This window comes from Rhopalosiphum padi, chromosome 3 (genome assembly GCF_020882245.1).
Source record: "Rhopalosiphum padi isolate XX-2018 chromosome 3, ASM2088224v1, whole genome shotgun sequence".
NCBI lineage: Eukaryota > Metazoa > Arthropoda > Insecta > Hemiptera > Aphididae > Rhopalosiphum > Rhopalosiphum padi.
Window position 1 is genome coordinate 81,968,086 of NC_083599.1, and position 20,829 is coordinate 81,988,914.

At 33.4% G+C, this 20,829-nt stretch overlaps 4 protein-coding genes and 1 pseudogene across 4 annotated transcripts; 3 read left to right on the top strand and 2 right to left on the bottom strand.

Annotated features, from left to right (window-relative positions):
• Positions 1-2,677: 2,677 nt before the first annotated feature.
• Positions 2,678-3,490, top strand: LOC132926215 (uncharacterized). Its single transcript, XM_060990555.1, has 2 exons — positions 2,678-2,768; positions 2,829-3,490. The coding sequence occupies exons 1-2, from the start codon at positions 2,678-2,680 to the stop codon at positions 3,488-3,490; spliced, it is 753 nt and encodes a 250-aa protein (XP_060846538.1).
• A 1,171-nt stretch (positions 3,491-4,661) lies between these two features.
• On the top strand, positions 4,662-5,912 carry LOC132926216 (uncharacterized). Its single transcript, XM_060990556.1, has 2 exons — positions 4,662-4,848; positions 4,951-5,912. The coding sequence occupies exons 1-2, from the start codon at positions 4,662-4,664 to the stop codon at positions 5,910-5,912; spliced, it is 1,149 nt and encodes a 382-aa protein (XP_060846539.1).
• Positions 5,913-6,686: 774 nt separating this feature from the next.
• Positions 6,687-7,434, bottom strand: LOC132927645 (uncharacterized). Its single transcript, XM_060992224.1, has one exon. It carries the CDS (start codon positions 7,432-7,434, stop codon positions 6,706-6,708), a length of 729 nt encoding a protein of 242 aa, XP_060848207.1. The 3' UTR covers positions 6,687-6,705.
• An 879-nt stretch (positions 7,435-8,313) lies between these two features.
• LOC132926217 (uncharacterized) lies at positions 8,314-9,059 on the bottom strand (annotated as a pseudogene).
• A 7,534-nt stretch (positions 9,060-16,593) lies between these two features.
• LOC132926218 (uncharacterized) lies at positions 16,594-17,415 on the top strand. Its single transcript, XM_060990558.1, has one exon. It carries the CDS (start codon positions 16,594-16,596, stop codon positions 17,413-17,415), a length of 822 nt encoding a protein of 273 aa, XP_060846541.1.
• The last annotated feature ends 3,414 nt before the right edge of the window (positions 17,416-20,829 follow it).

Sequence of the window (20,829 nt, forward strand, 5' to 3'; positions counted from 1 at the left end):
CATTTCTTTAATCATATATTTATTGTTTACGCCAAGAACGCATTGCATGTCCAAGATGGCCGAAGACATTATGGCTTATCTTTATAATAGTATTAACACGAGTGAGTATAGCAGGTATTATGATTTTCTTCGAGTAAATACTCGATTTTATCTAATTTAGACGAAAACGATTTGATCGACTGTTCGAGATTTGAAATAATTTTATTTGTTTCACCAGACTGAGAACTAGCAAACACGTTTATGTCTGTAGCTCGACTGACACTATTTTCTAATGTCACTTGTATTTATCTATTGTGTGTATTATCGAACCCGAGCCATTTGACAAAAATTTGATCCCCCTTCTTACGTATAATTTTTTCAACTAAAAAGTCATTTGGATAGTTTGTTTTCAATATTTCTTCTGAATAAAAGCAACCAGCAATCGGTTTTCCACTATAATCTTGTAGCTGATAAGTAGTAGGTAACGTTTCATTAATTTTAACAATTTTGAATATTTCTGTAGACCAGCTCGGCAAATAACCTTTTGTAAACACACCTTTATATGTGCTTATACGGACATTATCGCCTATGTTAAATTTATTTTTTCGTTTAATTATTTTACGTTGCTTTATCATCACAGATGTTGGATTTGTATCAGCTTGCACCGGTGTCATGCCTATTGTTCTATGTTTTGAATTATTATATTCGTTGATCAACGACGGTAGAATAGAAATCCATTTGTGCGATCCTCGTGCTGTAAACTCTCTATACATTTTTTCTTTTAATGTACGGTTGAAACGTTCTACTATACAAGCTTTCATAGTACTATAAGTCGAATATTTATGTATGTTGTGCTTCTCCATCAACGCATCAAATGTAGAATTGTAAAATTCTTTACCATTATCGAGCTGTAATAGTTTTGGTGTGCGTTTAAGCAGTATAGTAGACATTGCTTTGGAAACTTCTTTACCAGTTTTAGATTTTAATGCTATGGCCCAGGCAAACTTTGTAAAACAGTCTATGACACATAGAATATATTTATAGCCATTATTTTTTTTCGAATACGGTATCATTTCGACTAAATCTGCCTGCCATAGATCGTTTTTGCCATAAACATTAACTCTACGCCGTGTATAATTTTTTCTTGCCGGTTTGTGTAATTCGACTGCGATTTCGCGTTTAGACATTTGGAATACGATTTATTAACCCTGCTTCGTGTAATTCTTCGAAAATCGAAAGTATTTCGTTTGAAACACCTGTATTACCAGCTGCCTTTGACGCCAATAGTAACTGCAATCTTTCGACTAGCTCGTTAGGGTCGTTCCAGTATACTAAATTATGTTTTTGTAGCTTCATAGATAAGCCTGTGCCCGATTGAAACAAATTTTGGATTATATCATGATATTTGTTTCCACCTTGTTTAATTTTTCTCCCGTCCGCTTTTAGATGCGCCGATGTTTGAGTTAATATAGACTTGTATGCTTTTAAATCATTTTTGGTGTATAATTTTGGATATTTTGAAAATATTAAATTACCAAGTCCTTGTGTTAGTGTGTACGATACATCATCAATAGTCAGCGAATTGTCAATGAGTTTAATTTCTTTTTTACCTAAAACTACTTTTCCATTTTTTTGTACTTTAGGTCCATACGTTTTGTCTATATCGTAAGATTTATACCAGTCGCTTATTTCAAAAGCTTTCGAATCGCCTGTGTCGTTAAAATATTGAGAATCTTGAATATCAATGTCTTGCTGTGTGGGTGGAGTTTGAAATGTTGTTTTATTAATATTTTGTTTCAATGGTTCGATAATCGGACTTAACGACTCTGATACTAGTGAATGAATATCTGCTTTTCCACTTTTTAATGCGATATACTTGCGTTTGATATTTTCTTTGGCTTTAATCAGTTCTCCGAGTACTTCACCGCTAGCAGCCATGACTGTGAATGAATCATTTCCACAATGACAATACTTTATATAACGACAAATGTGTCAAATCCATGACGATATCGACCGTTGTCACGTTCACAGTCTTTGTTTATCACGATAAACTCAAATCTCCCCAGACGCCAACATGAAGTGCAAAAGTCTTTAAACTCTGAGTATGACATATCACCAGAGCAATGTTCATTGTATACATGTTTTAAATTAGTCTCATCTTGTTTGAATAATACAATAAAATTAGCGTTATCGCGCAAAAGTTGTTTTGGGACTTTTGAATAACTCTGAGCCAGATAGAATACATCAATTAAATTATGACGACCTCTGGAGAAGTAAGTTCTTGCAATCTTTTGGTTTTCAGTAATAATATCGTAGAAAATAAATACAGAGTTTGGTAAAGATTTCTCAGGTTCAATAACTTGCTCATTTTCATAGAACGTAAATAATCCAACATCAGTGCCCGATAAAATATCTCCAAGCATTTTGTATTTAGGCTGATCCAATGTTTTAGAGTATATGTAAACATTATGAAATCTTATTCCGTTTATATTTGTTAATAAAGTAAAGATTAAATTCGTTTTTCCACAACCGGAAGGTCCTACAACGAGTGCACGTATCGTATTAGGAAGGAGCGATCCATGTCTATGATTTTGAAACGAAGTAGGTGGATCTACGTTTTCAACTGTTAGTTTTATTTTTTGCTTGATGAATTTCATTATAAATATCTATGTACCTACAAGAATGAGATCAGTACACAATGTCACCCGCTCGAAGAAGCAACAAGAATAAAGGCGGTGGTCTCATCAACACACTTATAAACAAACTGCCGATCGAGCTTCACGTGCCTGGTAAGTCTAGAATAGCGAATCCGATATTATCATAATAATAATAATAATATTTCTTTGTAGGTTATCAATACTGCGGGCCTGGTACAAATTTGAAAAAACGATTAGCTCGAGGTGATAAAGGTATAAACCTACTGGACTCTGCTTGTAGAGACCACGACATAGCATACGAGCGTAGTAACTCTATCACAGATCGTAACGAAGCTGACCATATATTAGAACAAAGAGCCTGGGACAGGTTCAAGTCAAAAGATTCTAGTTTAAAAGAAAAAGCTGTAGCTTGGGGCGTGACTACTGCCATGAAGGCAAAACGAAAAATCGGTGGAGGTTGTGGATACAAAGTGGCGATTAAAGCAGTCAAAAATGTTATCAAGAAAAATATGGGTGAAAAAAACTTGTTGAAATTGACCAAAAAATGTTTAGCTGTTGCACGAAAAACATTTAAAACTAAGAAGACAAAAGTTCCACGAACAATAAATATTCCGAAAAAAGGCGGTGTGTTACCACTCATACCGATTTTCACCGGGTTGTCAGCTCTGGGAGCCCTGACTGGAGGCGTAGCCAACGTTGTGAAGGTTGCTAATGAATTTAATAGAAACACTCCATCGCATTTAGGCAAAGGGCTTTATCTCACTCCGTATAAAGGCAACTCATACAAAATAGAAACACCACAAAAAAGTGGTGGGAGTGTAATAGCGAAAAAATATAGAAAGTCAAAAAACTAATTGCCACGTTACCCAGTAGAGCGTTGTACGATTACGAACTTATAAAATATGCTCGCATGATGAAAATACCTCATTTCGTCGGTGTGTTTACCAGAGATAGGTTATCTAGACGTCCTAAACGCCTAGAATCAGCGATTATTAACTTGGATACAGTAAACGGATCAGGAACGCATTGGGTAGCGTATAAAAAAATCGGAAAAAAAGTCATATATTACGACAGTTTTGGGAATTTGGTTCCACCATTAGAAGTACAAAAATATTTTCACGGGTGTGACATACATTTCAATTACAGCAAAGAGCAGAAATATAATACTACAAACTGTGGACACTTGTGTTTAAAGTTTTTATCATGTTCACATTGACGTTAAACGGAAACTCGAGCGAGTTGTCATGCGAGATCTTTCCACCGTTGGAAGTAGAAAATACTGCACAGATTTGTCTTTTGAGTTTACAGACAAATAATTCTATACCAAACATAGAACCTGGTTGCAATACTATTGCCTTCCGTAATTTGATCAATGAAATTGAGTACGTAATTATACCTACGGGGACGTATGAGTTGGATCAGTTAGAGACAATTATACAAAAAATGATGCCTGACTATGTCAGTATGTTTGAATTAAAAACAAACAGCAGAACATTAAAGTGTATAATATCGTGCAGTCATAACGTTGATTTTGGAATCGAGAATAGCATAGCTAAATTGTTAGGGTTTAGAAATGTGCTATACACTACCGGTGCTAGTCATGAATCTGAAAATATTGTCAACATAATGAAAATAAACTGTATAAAAGTAGAGTGTAATCTAATCATCGGCTCATTCTGTGACGGAGTACCGAGCCAGTTCATACACGAGTTTTATCCTACTGTATCTGTGGGATATAAAATCGTTGAGGTACCTAGGCATCCAGTTTTTTATGGTCTTAATACGACTTCAATAACTAAAGTAAATATCGCGCTAAAAGATCAGGACGATTGTCTGATTAATCTGCGTGGTGAGCCTATCACAATTCGTTTACAAATAACGCGTGGATATGGCACTAAAATTTAATATAAAAAGAACTACAATCAAAAAACCTATCAGTTTACCGTCTGCCGTTAAGAAGTCTACATCTAAACCGAAAAATATCAAGCTCACAAAAAATAATTTAAATTTTCTTCGTTCTTTACAATGATGGATGACTCATATTTAGACGTGACGGCCGACTATGTCGACGATTGTAAAATAACACAAATGCAATATCATTCGTTCACACCGTATTCAAGCACCGCTCTATCATACAATGAAGAAATTAGAATTAATGTTCAGAACATGGATTCTTACACTTTGCCGTGTGAAAGTTATATTTTCATCGAGGGTAAAGTAAACAAACCTACCGATGCTGCTGGAGACGTACGTTTTTCAAATAATGGATTGGCATTTTTATTCTCTGAGATGTGATATGAAATAAATGGAATAGAGATACAAAAATTAAAATCACCCGGAGTGTCGTCTTGCTTGAAAGCGTTCTGCTCCTATACTCCAAATGAAATGAATACATTAGACAACTGTGCTTGGGACTCGGCAATGGACGGTGAAGATAATAAAAATTTTATGACCGGCAATGTATTTACCGGATGCATACCTCTAAAACATTTATTCGGATTTTGTGAAGATTATAAAAAAATTTTACTCAATTGCAATCAACAACTAATTTTAAATCGTTCGTCTACTGATTTGGATGCAATACGTGTTGTGGATGCCGGAGCCACCGAACACGTTGAGAAAAATAAAAAAATTACAATTGAACTGACTAAGGTGACTTGGAAGATGCCTATTATCAAAGTCAGTGATAAAGAAAAATTAAAGTTATTGAAAGTATTAGATTCTCGTAAAACACTATCGTGTGCGTTCAGAACCTGGGATCTATGCGAGTATCCAGTACTCCCTAGAAATACATCGCATTCGTGGACTGTTAAGTCTAGCACTTTGCTCGAAAAACCTAGATTTGTTTTGTTCGGATTACAAACAGGTAGAAAAAACAATATCGAAACTGACGCTGGTCGATTTGATCACTGTCAACTAAAAAATCTTAAGGTACACTTAAACTCTGAAGTGTATCCATATGAAGACTTTCGAGCTGATTTTAAAAATAATACCACCAGCATACTTTACAAAGCTTATACAGACTTTCAAAAATCGTATTACGAAAGAGATTATTGTGAACCATTGTTATCAAAACATGTTTTTCAAACTTATACTCCAATCGTCGTTGTTGATTTGTCGTACCAGAATGATAACGTTAAATCATCGACCGTAGACCTACGAATAGACTTTGAAACAGACACAGTTATTCCAGAAAAGACTGCAGCTTATTGTTTAATACTACATGATCAGATTATAACTTACAATCCGTTTAGTGGAGATGTTAGAAAATTGTAAACCTTGTATATTATAACTCTTATAATTTTAGACCTTGTAATTATTATTATTAATACCTTATTTTTATACCTTATTTTCTAATAAATAAAAAAAACTTTTTTTTGAATATCATGCCTGTTTTTATTTTACACAACATTATTTCACAAATATTATTCACAGTTTACGTTTTACGCTTCGCTTAGTTGATTTTTTCATGGGCTTGCCACCTGTGAAGTCGAGAATAGATGGCGAGTGGTTGAAAGACGATGGACCGTCGTTTTCGTCAACAGCAGGGCCCGTAGATTTTATACGGTTATTATACCATAGGGGGTACTCGTCCGAATCGTGTCCTGTAGAATGATTGTCTATGAGCACCGGTAATGATGATAATGATGGCAGACTGGTAGGAGCATCATTCTGATTGATAAACTAAATAATTATAATCTGTCAATATAAATATAATAAAATTAAATATATGTATATTACCACATTAATTGGTCCATCGTTCTCGTCAACTGTGGAGCTTGCTGGATATGTTGCCTGCGTAAGATTGATCTGCGAACATTCACCATCGAAAAAAGACTGTGAGAATAATTGTCGCGGCGTTATATCCCATGGTTTGGTCGGCGGCGGCTGCGCATCGGTGTCATCGGTATATTGAGGGGACGGTGATGAATATTTTTTCGGAGCCAAAATTATGTGATTGGACATGGACGGCGAATACGATGACGATGTCATCGGCGACAATGGCGAAATGGGGTTAACGATTAACTAAAAATAATAAAAATTAAATAACTATTTAATAGAGCTAGTATTAAGATTTAATTACCTCTGGTGACATTCCTCCGCTCCATCGTTGAGACCATTGTTCAGCTAATTTCCGTGCTGCACACATTTTCAGCTGACTAACAAAATTTAAGTCAATATTCTTGATGATTTGATCGGTCTGAAGGTTTTTAATAAAAATTATCATTTCGTCAACTGTTTTCGGTGGCGATTGCACATTGGTAAATTCCCGGTCTATATAATTTCCAATAATTTCAAATTGCCTTAATACAACTGGACGTATGATGGCTGACTTTCGTGCGAACGTTTCGAAAATACTCTCCTCCATATATTGTAATTTCATTAAATCTGCACGATTTAGCAATACTCGACATCCAGCTTGTGTTTTTGATTCGATGACAAGCATATTTTCCCCTTTATACACCATACTAGATAGTGAAATAATTTCTGTTTCCAGAAATAAATTTCGATTGTATTTTTGAGGTAGGTCGAGTATAAAAGATAGAATGTTCCCCATAAGTGAGAATATACGTCTTAGAAAATCAGATGATATATTTACATATCTCGAAGGAGTGATGACTTGTACTATGGTGTTAAATTTATCTGCAGGATCAAGTCCTACATTCAAAAATTTACGCTCGGTGAAGACGAGAATGAAATTGCTATAGTCGATGAGCTCTGCAGGCGGTGTTGGTGGAATATATGTAAAATTCTTCTTCTGGTAAATTGCTTTCATGTTAGCGATTGAACCGGCCATGATTAAAAGTATACGAGAAATGAAGAACACTGAATAAAAAACGTTTTAAACACGGAGCGCGAGAACGGCTGTGGTGCGAAGAGCTATAAGGCTGGAGAAACACTGAAGAGCTGTCGGCTCTTTCGGTCAGGCTCTTAAATTGATTCATTATATATAATATTCATGCTATTAAGTATCAATACATTAAATCTAGTACATTCTTTACATTTTTGGTGGTATAATTGCTAGACTTTAGCATTAATGTATACCTTAACGACAATCTGGAATATTACAAACAAATTAAGAAGTATAAATACATTTATACATTCGAATGTGTTGGCAGATGTGTGTCGTTTGCTATAATGTTCGGCGGCAGACTCTAATATGTACTAGTATCAATAAATTCTATACATTTAATTAGATGGCTATTGGATGTGCTAATGCGTCTGCCACTAATACATTCTTTATAATACCTTAATGTGTGGCGACAGATCCTAATATGCCCTAGTATTCGTTATAAATTGTCAATATAAAACCATATTATTTTGCTATTGGATGTGCTAATGCGTCTGCCATTAATACATTCTTTATAATACCTTAATGTGTGGCGACAGATCCTAATATGTGCTAGTATTCGTTATAAATTGTTAATGTAAAACCATATTATTTTGCTATTGGATGTCCTAATGCGTCTGCCGCCGCACATTTTCAATCATTGACTCTACTATCTTTCTAGACGATTTTTGTATGGAAATTGTAAATAGTTTGTAGAAAATAAATAAATAAAAAAAAAGTTTTTTTTTTTTAAAAATTTATTGCTGTTTAATTATTTGGCATATTAAAATATAATAATATACATTTTTTTTTTCTGATTCTATTACAAATAAAATATTACATACATTATTTCTGATAACTTAATCTACGTCTTGTTCTTTCACGCGCTACGAATGCCCTTGTCCTCGGTCGGTTGTCTTCAGACTATAAAAAAAAAAAAAAATATTTGCTTTAGTATACAATATTATGTAAAAATATAATCGTATTACCTCGGTTTCAGACGATGAATATAACCATCCTCTTGCCAATTGAATGAGTGCTTTAACCGTCAAATCTGCTATTAAGCAAGTACCTGTGACTGGAATATTGTCTTTCAATTTCTTTATCTCGATGTGGTCCAAATAATCTTCAACATCATTTATGTTTGTGTCTTTGGGTAACGGCATTTCTTTCCCAAGAAACATCGAAATCTTACAGACCTGGAGCAACGCAGCGGGTCGGACGTGCATAATTTTCTTCTGAATATCTTCTTCCATCGCATCCCTCAATCGCAAAATAATTTGGGTATTTTCCTTGGTCAACTTAATTTCCTGCTCTTGCTGCAAACAATAGATTGACAGAATATTGATACCGTTGCATTCCTCAATTCTTATCAATTTAAATTCCTTTAACATTACGTGCGACGTACGTGAAAAGTTTAATATTAAGAACCGCATTTAAAGATTTAAACAACTCAACATTCATGTTCACGCACTGAGTCTTACTTGAAATAAAACAACACAATTAAATAAAAATTCTGGATCTAAGCCTATATGTATGTAAACATCGTTGCCGATAAAGAATGTGTTACAGTCGATTAAATTCTTAGCCATGTTTAATATTTTTGCTGAAAATTTTTGAACACTGTAAAAACACTGTGCAGGACACTTGGACGGCTGCAGGCAAACTGAGGGCAGACTGAGCCAAACTGCATTTGTATATAATTCTGGTGGGAATAATATGTATTAATTAATTATAGTCTGCCAGGTGGTGGAAGTCCTTAATATGTCCAAGTATCAATACATTCTTTATATTATTATAATATGTTTATCGGTGGTACTAAATGTTGGCGGATGTGTGTCGTTTGCTAATGACATGATATGTGTCTATGCTATTAAGTATCAATACATTCTTTAAATTTCAACACATTAACCTAACTGGTTGTGTTTGGGCATATCGATATTGGACAAAACGCTATTGTGTTTGAATCAGGGATACTAATGTAAATATACGTTATGAAGAACTAATGCTTCTTGTGGGCTATGGCGTTTTTCAATAATAATAGTTTTCGCTAAGAAATGTGTTTGAATATTGATATTTAATCGATATCCGTTTGTGGTTGGCGGCAAAATAATAATATATGATAAAAAGTAATAATACTTGATAACTGATTAAATGTATGATAAATGATTAAATATATATCACGCACGTATATTATACCATGTGATAACAAATTATAACTGATAACATGTGATAACTGATAACAAATGATAACGGATAACATGTGATAACTGATAACAAATGATAACTGGTTGTATGATAACAATAATACAAGTCGCGCACGTACGCGATCGGGCGTCGGCGGCCGGTTGCGGTTGCGGCGGCGGCGGGTTGCGGTTGCGGCGGCGGCGGGATGCGGTTGCGGCGGTTGCGGGTTGTGGGTTGCGGGTTGCGGTTGCGGGTTGCGGGTTGCGGCTCCAGAATCCCCTTTTTCTATCTACTTATAAACATTTGGTGAAAATTTCAAGTATTTACAGTGATTACAGTGATAAGTTACAACCAGGGCTTGCATTTGAAAAAAAAATTTTGCTTACGTTATTTACAATCAAAACGTTATACAAATTTTGAGTTTATCATTATTCAAAATTTAAACGTTATTCAACTTGTGTGTTTATCGTTATTCATAATTAAAACGTTATACAATTTTTTTATTTATCGTTATTTAAAATTTAAAAGCATTTAGATACCTGTTTTAAAATGTTATTTATTTATTTATGTTTATCGTTTTCCGTTATAATTACGTATAATACTATTATTTCATTCTCACCGATTAGACGTTATCTCCTATCGATATATTTATTATCTATGTGTGTAATGTAACGACTAATAAGTGTTTATAATCCGTCTTTATTACTCCGATTCAAAGATTATTGTTTTTTATGATTGACAAAAAATTAAGAAGGACAAGTGTAAACAACCACAAAATGATTTTCCTATATTCTATTTTGAATTTGACGTATCTTAAAATCTATTGAATCGTAATAAAAAATTCAAACTCAGAAGTTCTTAAAAAAATAGTATTATAATTATTTGGTATTAAATATAGGTGTTACCATTTAAAAATCCAATGTTGATTTTTACGGAATTTGTTTAACTCGTAAAATTACAGTTATTTTGTAGTTAAAATTTCATAACCTTGTTATATTAATATCTATGATAAATGAAAAGAAATCTAGACTAATCAAATGAAAAATAAATGAATAAAGAATAATTTTTTATTCGACTAATGACCAACTCTGCATGCAATACGACATCATCTAAATAATATTATCAAATAATAATTGAATAGTGAATATTTACCTTTCCTTGAGGATTCCGGTTTTTTGGAGATTCCATGTTCTCCATAGTTTAAAAAAATAAAAAATGTAAAAAATACAAAATACTGTGCACAGCCGTAGAGGTAGAAAAATAGGTCGTACTCCGTAGAAGTCAAACAACAGACAAAGCGTAATGTATATGTGCTCTGCACCTGGCACCTACACGTAAACACTAAAAAACCGTGGAATAAATAAATAAGGGTGACTTTTTTCCTTGGTTTTTTAACGATATAGTCCCGCGTTACGCATGACGCACGCACGCATAGGAGCCACAATCCTACGCACGACGCACGCACCCACAGAATCGCGCAGAGCAGCACCCGTGATCGCACGCACTCCACCACGCGGCGCTCGACCACCCGCTTACAGGTAATTGGTGGGAGATGCGCTGCGACCGACGAAAACCGGTCGGCCAAAATGATTGTTCTCTTTTGGAACAGAGTTTAGCACTCGTTGGTCTTGCTCGGCGACCCCGTCCACTTCCTTTGAGTCGCTATACATATATTATATATACACATTTACACAGGTCGGTCGGTGTGTGAGTGCAGCGCACGAAGTAGTTTAGATAACCGGGCGCGCGTATTAATATATTACGCTCCCAGTCCGTACATTTTGGTGACCTCGACGTGATAGATGTATAATAACTAGGACACGGATGTTGTTGCATTTGCAACTTTTCTTCTACCTTTCCAATTTATTGCTAAGTAAGTAAGTTTTAAATACGTTTCATGTAAGTACGAATTCAAATCTAAAAGTTTTAAGTGCAATTTTTTGCAATTTTTGAAATTTTTGGAATTTTATTGCAATTTTGTTGAATTTAATCATTTTATACTACTATTTTAGTTATATTCGAAACTCAGCAGTCTTATAGATAAGATAATCTTAAATATTTCCAATATAGGTATATAGTAATAATTTATTACTTTATTATTTTTATTATCTTTATTTCGATAATATGAAGATAATAATTTTGTGAAATGTGACTGTTTGACTTTTATAATCTGTTATTCAGTCACTCCGTGAATTTTGAGCTATCGTGTTCTGTTATTATTCTGTAAATATGCCAAAAATAAGGCCAACTAATTCCATTGTTTTAAAAAAATACGTATTAGAATTTGGTGAGAATGTGTTTTCATGTGATGAATCTGTACTTTTCTGTAAATTGTGCGAAACAAAAGTAAATGCTGAACGGAGGTATACAATTACACACCATATTGAAACTGCAAAGCATCAGCGGGCGGTTAATCGACAAAATACCACCAAAATGTCTACATCACAACTTCAGGTAACAACATTTACAAAAAAATCATCATTTTCTAAAAACTTGTGTAAGGCCATGTTATCCGCCAATATTCCGTTGCATAAAATTAATAATTCAGAATTTCGTTTATTTTTGGAAACATATACGAATAGAGACATTCCGAGTGAATCTACGTTACGCAAAAATTACGTAGATGAGGTGTACTCCGACACTTTAAATAAAATAAGAGACAATATAAAGGGAAATAAAATTTGGGTCTCAATTGATGAGACCACAGATGTTAATGGAAGATATGTGGCTAATGTTGTGATTGGAACACTTCAAATAGACCAACCCGGAAAAGTGTATTTATTAAACACAGAAATTCTCGATAAAGCAAATTATTCAACAATAACAAAATTATTCGATAAATCAATGTTCCTTCTTTGGTCCGATGGCATTCGTCATGACGACGTCCTTCTGTTTCTTAGTGATGCAGCTCCATATATGATAAAAGCAGGGACTACAATTAAAGCACTGTATTCAAAAATGATCCACGTCACCTGCTTAGCCCATGGTATACATCGAGTTGCAGAAGACATACGAGGAAAATTTCCAGAAATAGATAAACTCATTGCTAAAATTAAACAAATATTTTTAAAAGCACCAAGCCGAACTATTCTTTTTAAAAATAAAGTACCAGGTACACCATTACCACCACAACCTATTATCACACGCTGGGTCACATGGCTTGAGGCTGCTTCATACTATTGTAAACATTTTAATGAGGTAAAAAGTGTCGTGCAAGAACTTGATCCTGACGAAGCTGTTTCAATAAAAGTTTCACAAAATATTTTTACCCAGATTTCAACTTCAGCTGATTTAGTATTTATTCACTCGAACTACGGATTTTTGCCGGACGCGATTTTAAAATTAGAAAATCAAGGACTTCCGATAGTTGAAGATATTGGAATAATTAAAAAGGTTCAAAATAAATTAGAAAATATATTTTGTGAAATCGGAATTTCAGTCCATGAAAAATTCAAGAAAGTTATTGAAAAGAATATCGGATTTGAAACTATTATTAAAATAAATGATACACTCACTGGTCAAGGAAAATGTTTCGATGGTTTACCAGAAGACTTAACAATAAACGATATAGCTTATTTTAAATACGCTCCACTTACATCGACCGACGTAGAACGAAGTTTTTCGAGGTATAAGAACTTATTGGCTCCAAATCGAAGAGCGTTCGAATTCGAAAATTTAAAACAAACACTTATAGTCCAATGCAATAAGGTTTAAAATTTAAAATATTTAATATGTTTAGAATACGCATAGATTATTAGTTAATATTTATTAATATAAAATGTAAAAAATATATTTTTTTGGCAGAATTAAAATAAAACTTCTATAAATTATAACGAAATGTTGTAATTTTTAGTGCAATACTGCAATCAATTTTAGTAGTTTTTTACTACTACAACATCCGTGCCCTAATAATAACGTATAGCAATATATAAGGTAACGTTTGGCGATAATAATTTATTTATATTGATATTAATATTTTACATAAGTGTCGTATTATATTCACAATGAGGTATTTAGCTATTATTTTATTATTTTAGTCTTATACTATAACTCTGGTTTGTGATGATATACGTTTTCATTATTATTATCGGGGATAAAATATAGTACCTATGCAGATGCGTGAAATTATTATTCTATCAAATTAATTATAATATACTGGAGTTTGATCAGTTTGTTGTTGGGACGTGATCATATATTATATAATATTATAGCATTACCATGTTATTTTACTTATAACTGTATCTCAATTATTCTTATTATCTTCGATTGCATTAGACTGCCGTAATATATATTTTCATATCTGTCATCATATTGATTGATAGCCTACTTAACTATATAGTAACGTTGATTAGTTAATAAATAAAATAATATAGTAATCATGGTGTTGGATGAGGATAATCTAAAACAATTGATAGTACTGAGGAGAAAACGTGGTGTTATCAAGGTCTCACTGACTCGATTGCGCAACTTCACTAAAGAGTTTGATCCAGTTGTGCAGTCTATAGCGTTGTTTGAATTTCGTCAAGAAGAATTACCTCAAATTAGTAAAAAATTCGATAGTGTACAATGCGAGATAGAGATGATTTCCGAGGAACCAGATAAGGAAAAACAAGAACGTGAAGGGTTTGAGAAGGATTATTTTAACGCCAGGGCTCAAATGCAGGAAATAATAAATTTGCAAAAACAGTCAAGCACCGTAGGCCATAATCAGTCCTTTGGGTCCTCAGGAGGTGGAAATGGGTCAAGATTACCGCCCATTCCGCTTCCTGAATTTAAGGGTAATATCGAGAATTGGGAGTCATTTTATGACGTGTTTCAAGCGTTAATACATAAGGATGACTCAATATCACTCGCTTACAAGCTGTACTATTTACGATCTTGTCTACGTGGCCCAGCGTTGGATATCGGGAGTTCGATTCCTATGACCGATTGTAATTACGAAGTTTGTTTATTATACCTACCTTGGAAGCAATTTTTTATAAAATTTAATACAACAAACGGGTAAGTATGCAAATATATTATATACTCGTATACAATTTTTTTATAACAAATTACTACAATTTAATAAGTTAAGTGAAATATTTGTAGAATATATTAATATACCTTGTGTTGACAACTAAGGGTTCTTAATCCATTCTCTTGGAATAACACAGAAACTTTCCAACTAAAAAACCAAAAATGTGTTTTTGTAGTTTTGACTTTTAATTTACGTAAATAGTTTCAATTCACTCTGAAATATACTTTCAATAGGTAGAGCCGAACTATGTTCAATAATCATTGTTTTAATACCTAATATTACCTATATTACTTACTTTACATGTTATACAGAAAACATTTCAATATTAACAGTGATATAATTATTTTGTACATACGTATATAATTCAAATTTTAGTTAGTTAAATAAATGTATTAGTTTTATTTTATGTAGGTATATAAATAAAATAGGTACTTGTTGCAGAAAAATAAATAAAAGCTATTAGGTAGATGACGGTTAGGTAAAAATAAAATAAAAATAAATAATACCGAGATTTATTATCTTTATTATAGATTTTAATACTACCTATGCTTATAAGTTGTAATAATGATTTGTTTTATTTGTAAACACAGTGGCTTTACTTTTACAGAACTATTGGCTCATTATAAAATAATTCATTTACTGAAACCTTTCCCGGGTAGAAATTATTTATTGAAAATTGGTGTTTGGACTGTGTCCTGACCTGATGCTGGACCAGTGGTGTCAAGGAGGTGTTTTTGGTGTCATGAGTGTTTAAATAGTGACATGTACGGAATTTGACCAATTTTCGTGTCCATATCATTACCGAAAATTGAGTTACCAAAATTTGACGGGGACGTAGTCCAATGGTGCTCTTTTCGCGATCTATTCTTCTCGCTGGTACACAACAACCAATTAATTTCAGATATTGAGCGCTTTCATTTTTTAAAATCTTCTTTATCAGGTCCGGCCTTAGCGGTCATCAAGTCGATTCCGCTAACAGCATGCAATTATAAAATCGCTTGGAATGCGTTGCAGAATTCATACGAAAATAACAGATTATTGGTGACGGCGCACGTTGATCGGTTGTTCGCATTTTCTTGTATTAAAAAAGAGTCTACCGTGGCACTCGCTACCTTTGTTAACACGTTCTGCGAAAATGTCGCCGCTATCTATTAGGTGTCGACGATATTTCGGGTTTTTTGTTATTTTATATCGGCGCGCGGGTGCTCGATAGTGAAACCAGAAGATTATATGAAGCCAGTATTTCACATACGCAATTACCAACTTTGGATCACCTATTAGACTTTGTGTCTCAGCGATGTAAAATATTAAAGAACATAGGGACTGCGACGGATAATACAGAACACAATGGTAAAAGCGCAACTAAAAATGGCAAGGGTAGCGTGCCCGTGAAGCACTCTTTAGCTGCGACGTCAAATAACACGATAAAGTGCGGGTTTTGTGAGTATGACCACCCACTTTATCGTTGTTTCACATTCAAACAAAAACCGGTCACGGCTAGGCGGAAGTTCGTCAGCAACAACGGCATATGCTTTATTTGCTTAAAATCGGGTCATCCAGCCAAATCTTGCACATCCACGTTCAAGTGCCGAAATTGTGGCGGCAAACATAGCACGTTATTGCATTTGGAAAATACGAAGCCAACATCGGCAAGTGAGGCCGAGGGTTCAACGGAGGAAATCAAGACGTCTGTTACCGACAATACAGCAAAGTTCTCGGGTACTGCGCGGACGGAAACTACGGTGATTTTAGGCACAGCTATTGTGCGCGTGCGCAACAGCTCAGGAGAGCTACAGACTGTGCGAGTCTTGTTGGATAGCGGTTCTCAAATTTCTGCGATCACGTCAGAATGTGTCACGTGACTCGGATTAAAACGTATTAAAAGCAGAATAGAAGTAACGGGACTTTCTCAACAGCCAGTGATGAAAGTGAAAGGTGTCACTCAATATCAATTTATGCCACTTCATGCAGAAGGCCCGCAGTTCTGTGCTTCGAATGTTATCATTCTCACACGTATCACAACGCAGTTACCCAGTGATAAATTACCTACGACGGTACGTGACCGATATCAACACTTAGTATTGGCCGATCCGGAGTTTGATGTACCTGGGCCGATCGATATGCTAATAGGAAGCGACTTGTACCCACATATGCTACAATCTAAGGCGTATATTATTCACAGTACGGGTCTGCCATCCGCCATGAGCACTCATCTCGGATGGATTGTGGTTGGAGCATTGGATGAATCTCCAACATCACCTATGGTTTCGCTTTCGATAGGATCGACGCCAGAAATAGAAGGATTGCTACAAAAATTTTGGACTATAGAAGAACCAGATATTCCGAATATCCTGACTACAGAGGACGAACAATGTGAGGTGTGGTTCCAAAAGTCAACAACCAGAGATGTCTCAGGGCGGTTTGTGGTGTCACTGCCGTTTCGGTCGAGTGTACGTGCTCTATCAGAACCATTAACAAGTCAGAACCCGGATGATTTAGGTTCATCGCGCTCTCTGGCGTTGAATCGTCTCTACAACCTTGAACGTCGACTAGCAAGAGATTCAGAGATATACACCGCCCATCGTAAGTTTACGGATGACTATATAAATTTGGGTCATATGAAACCGGCATCGGTGCCGGGAAAATATTTTATACCACATCATGCGGTGGTTAAACACGAAGAAAAGGGACTTAAGATTCGTGTTGTCTTCGACGCTTCAGCGAAGTCCACATCGGGAAGATAATTAAACGATTGTCTATGTACAGGTCCAAAATTACAAACAGAAATTAGTGATGTACTACTTCGTAGTAGATTCTACAGATACATTTTCATTGCCGACATTGTGAAAATGTATCGGCAAATCCGAGTACGCGAACAGGATTGCGTCTATCAACATGTTTTGTGGCATAGGTCGCCGGAAGAAGAGGTGCAGGAGTATCAATTGTTAACTGTCACTTATGGCGTAAACTCGGCTCCATATCTTGCGCTGCGATGCCTGCGTCAGCTGGATCTAGAAGACGGTGCAGATTTTCCTCAGGCAAAGGGCCTGTTAACTTATAATACTTATGTTGATGATATAGTTGCAGGTGCCAATAGTGTTGAGGACCTGTTGGCCGTGCAGAAGGTCCTCGTTAATTTATTACAGCGAGGTGAATTTGAGCTGAAAAAGTGGGCAAGCAACTGCGATGCTGTGCTGAGGTGTATACCAATTGAGGATCAGGCCATCGAATTAACTTTTACACCTACTGAAGACACGGCTTTGAAGGTGTTAGGAGTACATTGGGATCCTACAACCGATACCTTCGGATATCACGAAAACACCGACGACGAGTCGATTACCAAAAGGACAGTGTTAAGCCGTTAAGTCAATTTTATTTTATTTTCATAAACTGTTAAGTGTAAAACAGATTTACTCAGATCTTGGTATCAACAATACATTGATTTCGAGACAAGTAAGTTTAGTATTTATTTCATATAATTATTATATACTATCGTAATTTAGTAATTTGTATTGCATTATATTGTGGTCAATGCGTACACAGTTGTGGTTATTGTTTAATTATATTATGTTGGTTCTAATATTTAACAAAAATTATAAGTACCTATTCATATTTGTATAGTTGGTACCAGGGATGGCAAACTAGTACCTAGTATCGGTGTGTCAAAAACAAAACCTATTGATTTTTTATCTAAGTTAATAAGTCAGTATGATATAAATAATATAAAAAAATACACACATTAAATAATATAATCAGCTTCTTATTTAATTACAAAAGCATTTACACAATAATTACACTTATAAGTTATAACATTATTTACTATTGAATATAATATTTGTATTTAATTATAGATTTGTTAACATAATTATGTATATAATTAGGATATAATTAGGAATTGTAATGTTGGTTCTATTTCTATACAATAAAATTGAGAAAATCTATTAGAAAAAAATGTTTAGGTATAATTTGAAATGTTTTTTTATATTTCTTACAATAAATATAGTTTAAATATTTACACACTATTATTATAATAATTGATTTAGTTTCAAAATTAAAATTATCATTGAAGTATGAAGAATTTAAGTGACTGATTTTTCAAACTGAGAAAATATTTAAATCTAAAATATTTTAAATAGTAGGTAGAACAAAAATTATGACTTTTATGTTTAAATCTGCATGTCATCCTTGGTCTAGACAATATAAGTAAAATAATCTTTAGTGAAATTGTTTGGTTCTATTCACTTAAAATGTAATATTATGGCATATATTTAGCTAATTATTATTTATTGTTAATAAAATATATATGTTTATACTTTATATATACCTAAATTCTATACATAATAACAATAACTATATTAGGTACATCTAAAATTCATATTTCATATTAAATCAATTTATTATTTAAATTTTATGACGAGAAAACTGTTGATTTTTTTATTCTAAAATGATTGTTTATTTTAATATGGTATAAACTATTGTTTTTTTTTGTTATGTTACCTGCATTTACTAGAATAATAATTATATGAAAGACTTTATTAGTCTACATTTTAAAAGCTCCTATATAAGCTAATACATTTTGATTAAATTGTTTAATATTTTAAGATAAGTATTAAATATTAATACATTTATTCTATTATGTATTTATTATTTAAAGTATAGTATTATTTGAATAACTTTATAATTTTAGATTCTGTACTACTCTTTTTAATTTTTAGTATTAACAAAATAAGTTTGAAAATCTAATTTGTTATACTTATGTATGTTATTAATTTTATTAATTTAGGAAACTTTGGATCATTAAATATGGCTCCTACATTACAATTAAAAGGCCTTAGCAAAAGTTATCGTTATCATCAGTGGCGGCTCGTCAGGGGAGTCTTTGAGACGGCGACTCCCCACAAAAATAAGAAGTAGGAACGCAATAAAAAAGTTTGAAAAAAATTGTATTATAATTTAATATTTTTATGTTATATCCATTCTGAAAATAATTATTATGGTTTTCGATATTAATATTGATAATATTTTGTATTCTATTTTTACATTAATAATGAGTGTCATTCAATAACAATACAATATAAAAAATATATCGATAACGACGACGGTCACTAGTTCGAGAGTCTGCCGTCCGAAAGACTCAATTATGTATACAAATTTCATATGCATGACTAGGCGGAGGACGGGCATATATTGTATAGATGTTATTCAGTACATTGAGACTAGACTCATTCAAAGTTTTTGCCGTTCGCATTGCGGTCGTCACGTATTTTTCTGTAAACACGAAAACTGCAGCGTGTCGTGCGTCCGTATTAGATTATTAAATTTAGCTATTTGACATTGTATAGCAGCGTGTAGTAATTAAATTATTATTATTTATTATTGGTATTATACAAAACTACACAAGTTACAAACTTAATTATAATATAATAAATTACACTAGAAATACATATATTTATTATATTTTCTACTATGGGAATACAGAAAAAAAAAACAGATATACTAGACTTTTTGTTTAAAAATAGTTTTAATACGTTAACATACGAAGAAAAGTGTCAATTAAAATCAATGGCAAAGGACCCGAAATTTGTGGAAAGTATTATTGATGATTTTGCGAAGAAAAAAGAAAGAAGAATTGAATTAGAATATAAAATAATATAAATTATCTATTCTTATAATTTTTATAAAGCTATCAATTATAATAATAAAAAAAGGTTTTTTTATATTATTTGTATTCATTTTTTTTTTATTAAATTTTCAGTCTCCACAATGAATTTACTTGCGAGCCGCCACTGGTTATCATATTCGCACCAAAGCTCGTAATGAAACCAATACAATAATACCTTTATTAAACACTACCCACCTTGATAACAATACCATTAATATAGTGAATGAATGTGTAATAACTAGTATTGAAGATATTCCTGATCAATGTTACGACAATATAAATATTAATGAAGATCATGCTAGTATAAATAATTATAGTGAGCCGTGCATTTTTGAAATAGAACATAATAGCTAACTCAATAATATTTCTGATGAACTATCTCCTTTTAATCAGTTTTTATGTTCATAGAGTATCAAATATAATATAAACCATGAAGCTTTATCTGAGTTATTAAAAGGCTTACGCCTAAGAGGACATTCAAACTTACCTGCATATG

Bases quoted from the DNA above. Each gene is read 5' to 3' on its own strand.
- LOC132926215 (XM_060990555.1), top strand. From the start codon at position 2,678: ATGTCACCCGCTCGAAGAAGCAACAAGAATAAAGGCGGTGGTCTCATC. The intron at 2,769-2,828 runs GTAAGTCTAGAA...ATTTCTTTGTAG, and splicing joins GATCGAGCTTCACGTGCCTG to GTTATCAATACTGCGGGCCT.
- LOC132926216 (XM_060990556.1), top strand. From the start codon at position 4,662: ATGATGGATGACTCATATTTAGACGTGACGGCCGACTATGTCGACGAT. The intron at 4,849-4,950 runs GTAAAGTAAACA...TAAATGGAATAG, and splicing joins AAGTTATATTTTCATCGAGG to AGATACAAAAATTAAAATCA.
- LOC132927645 (XM_060992224.1), bottom strand. From the start codon at position 7,434: ATGGCCGGTTCAATCGCTAACATGAAAGCAATTTACCAGAAGAAGAAT.
- LOC132926218 (XM_060990558.1), top strand. From the start codon at position 16,594: ATGAAAGTGAAAGGTGTCACTCAATATCAATTTATGCCACTTCATGCA.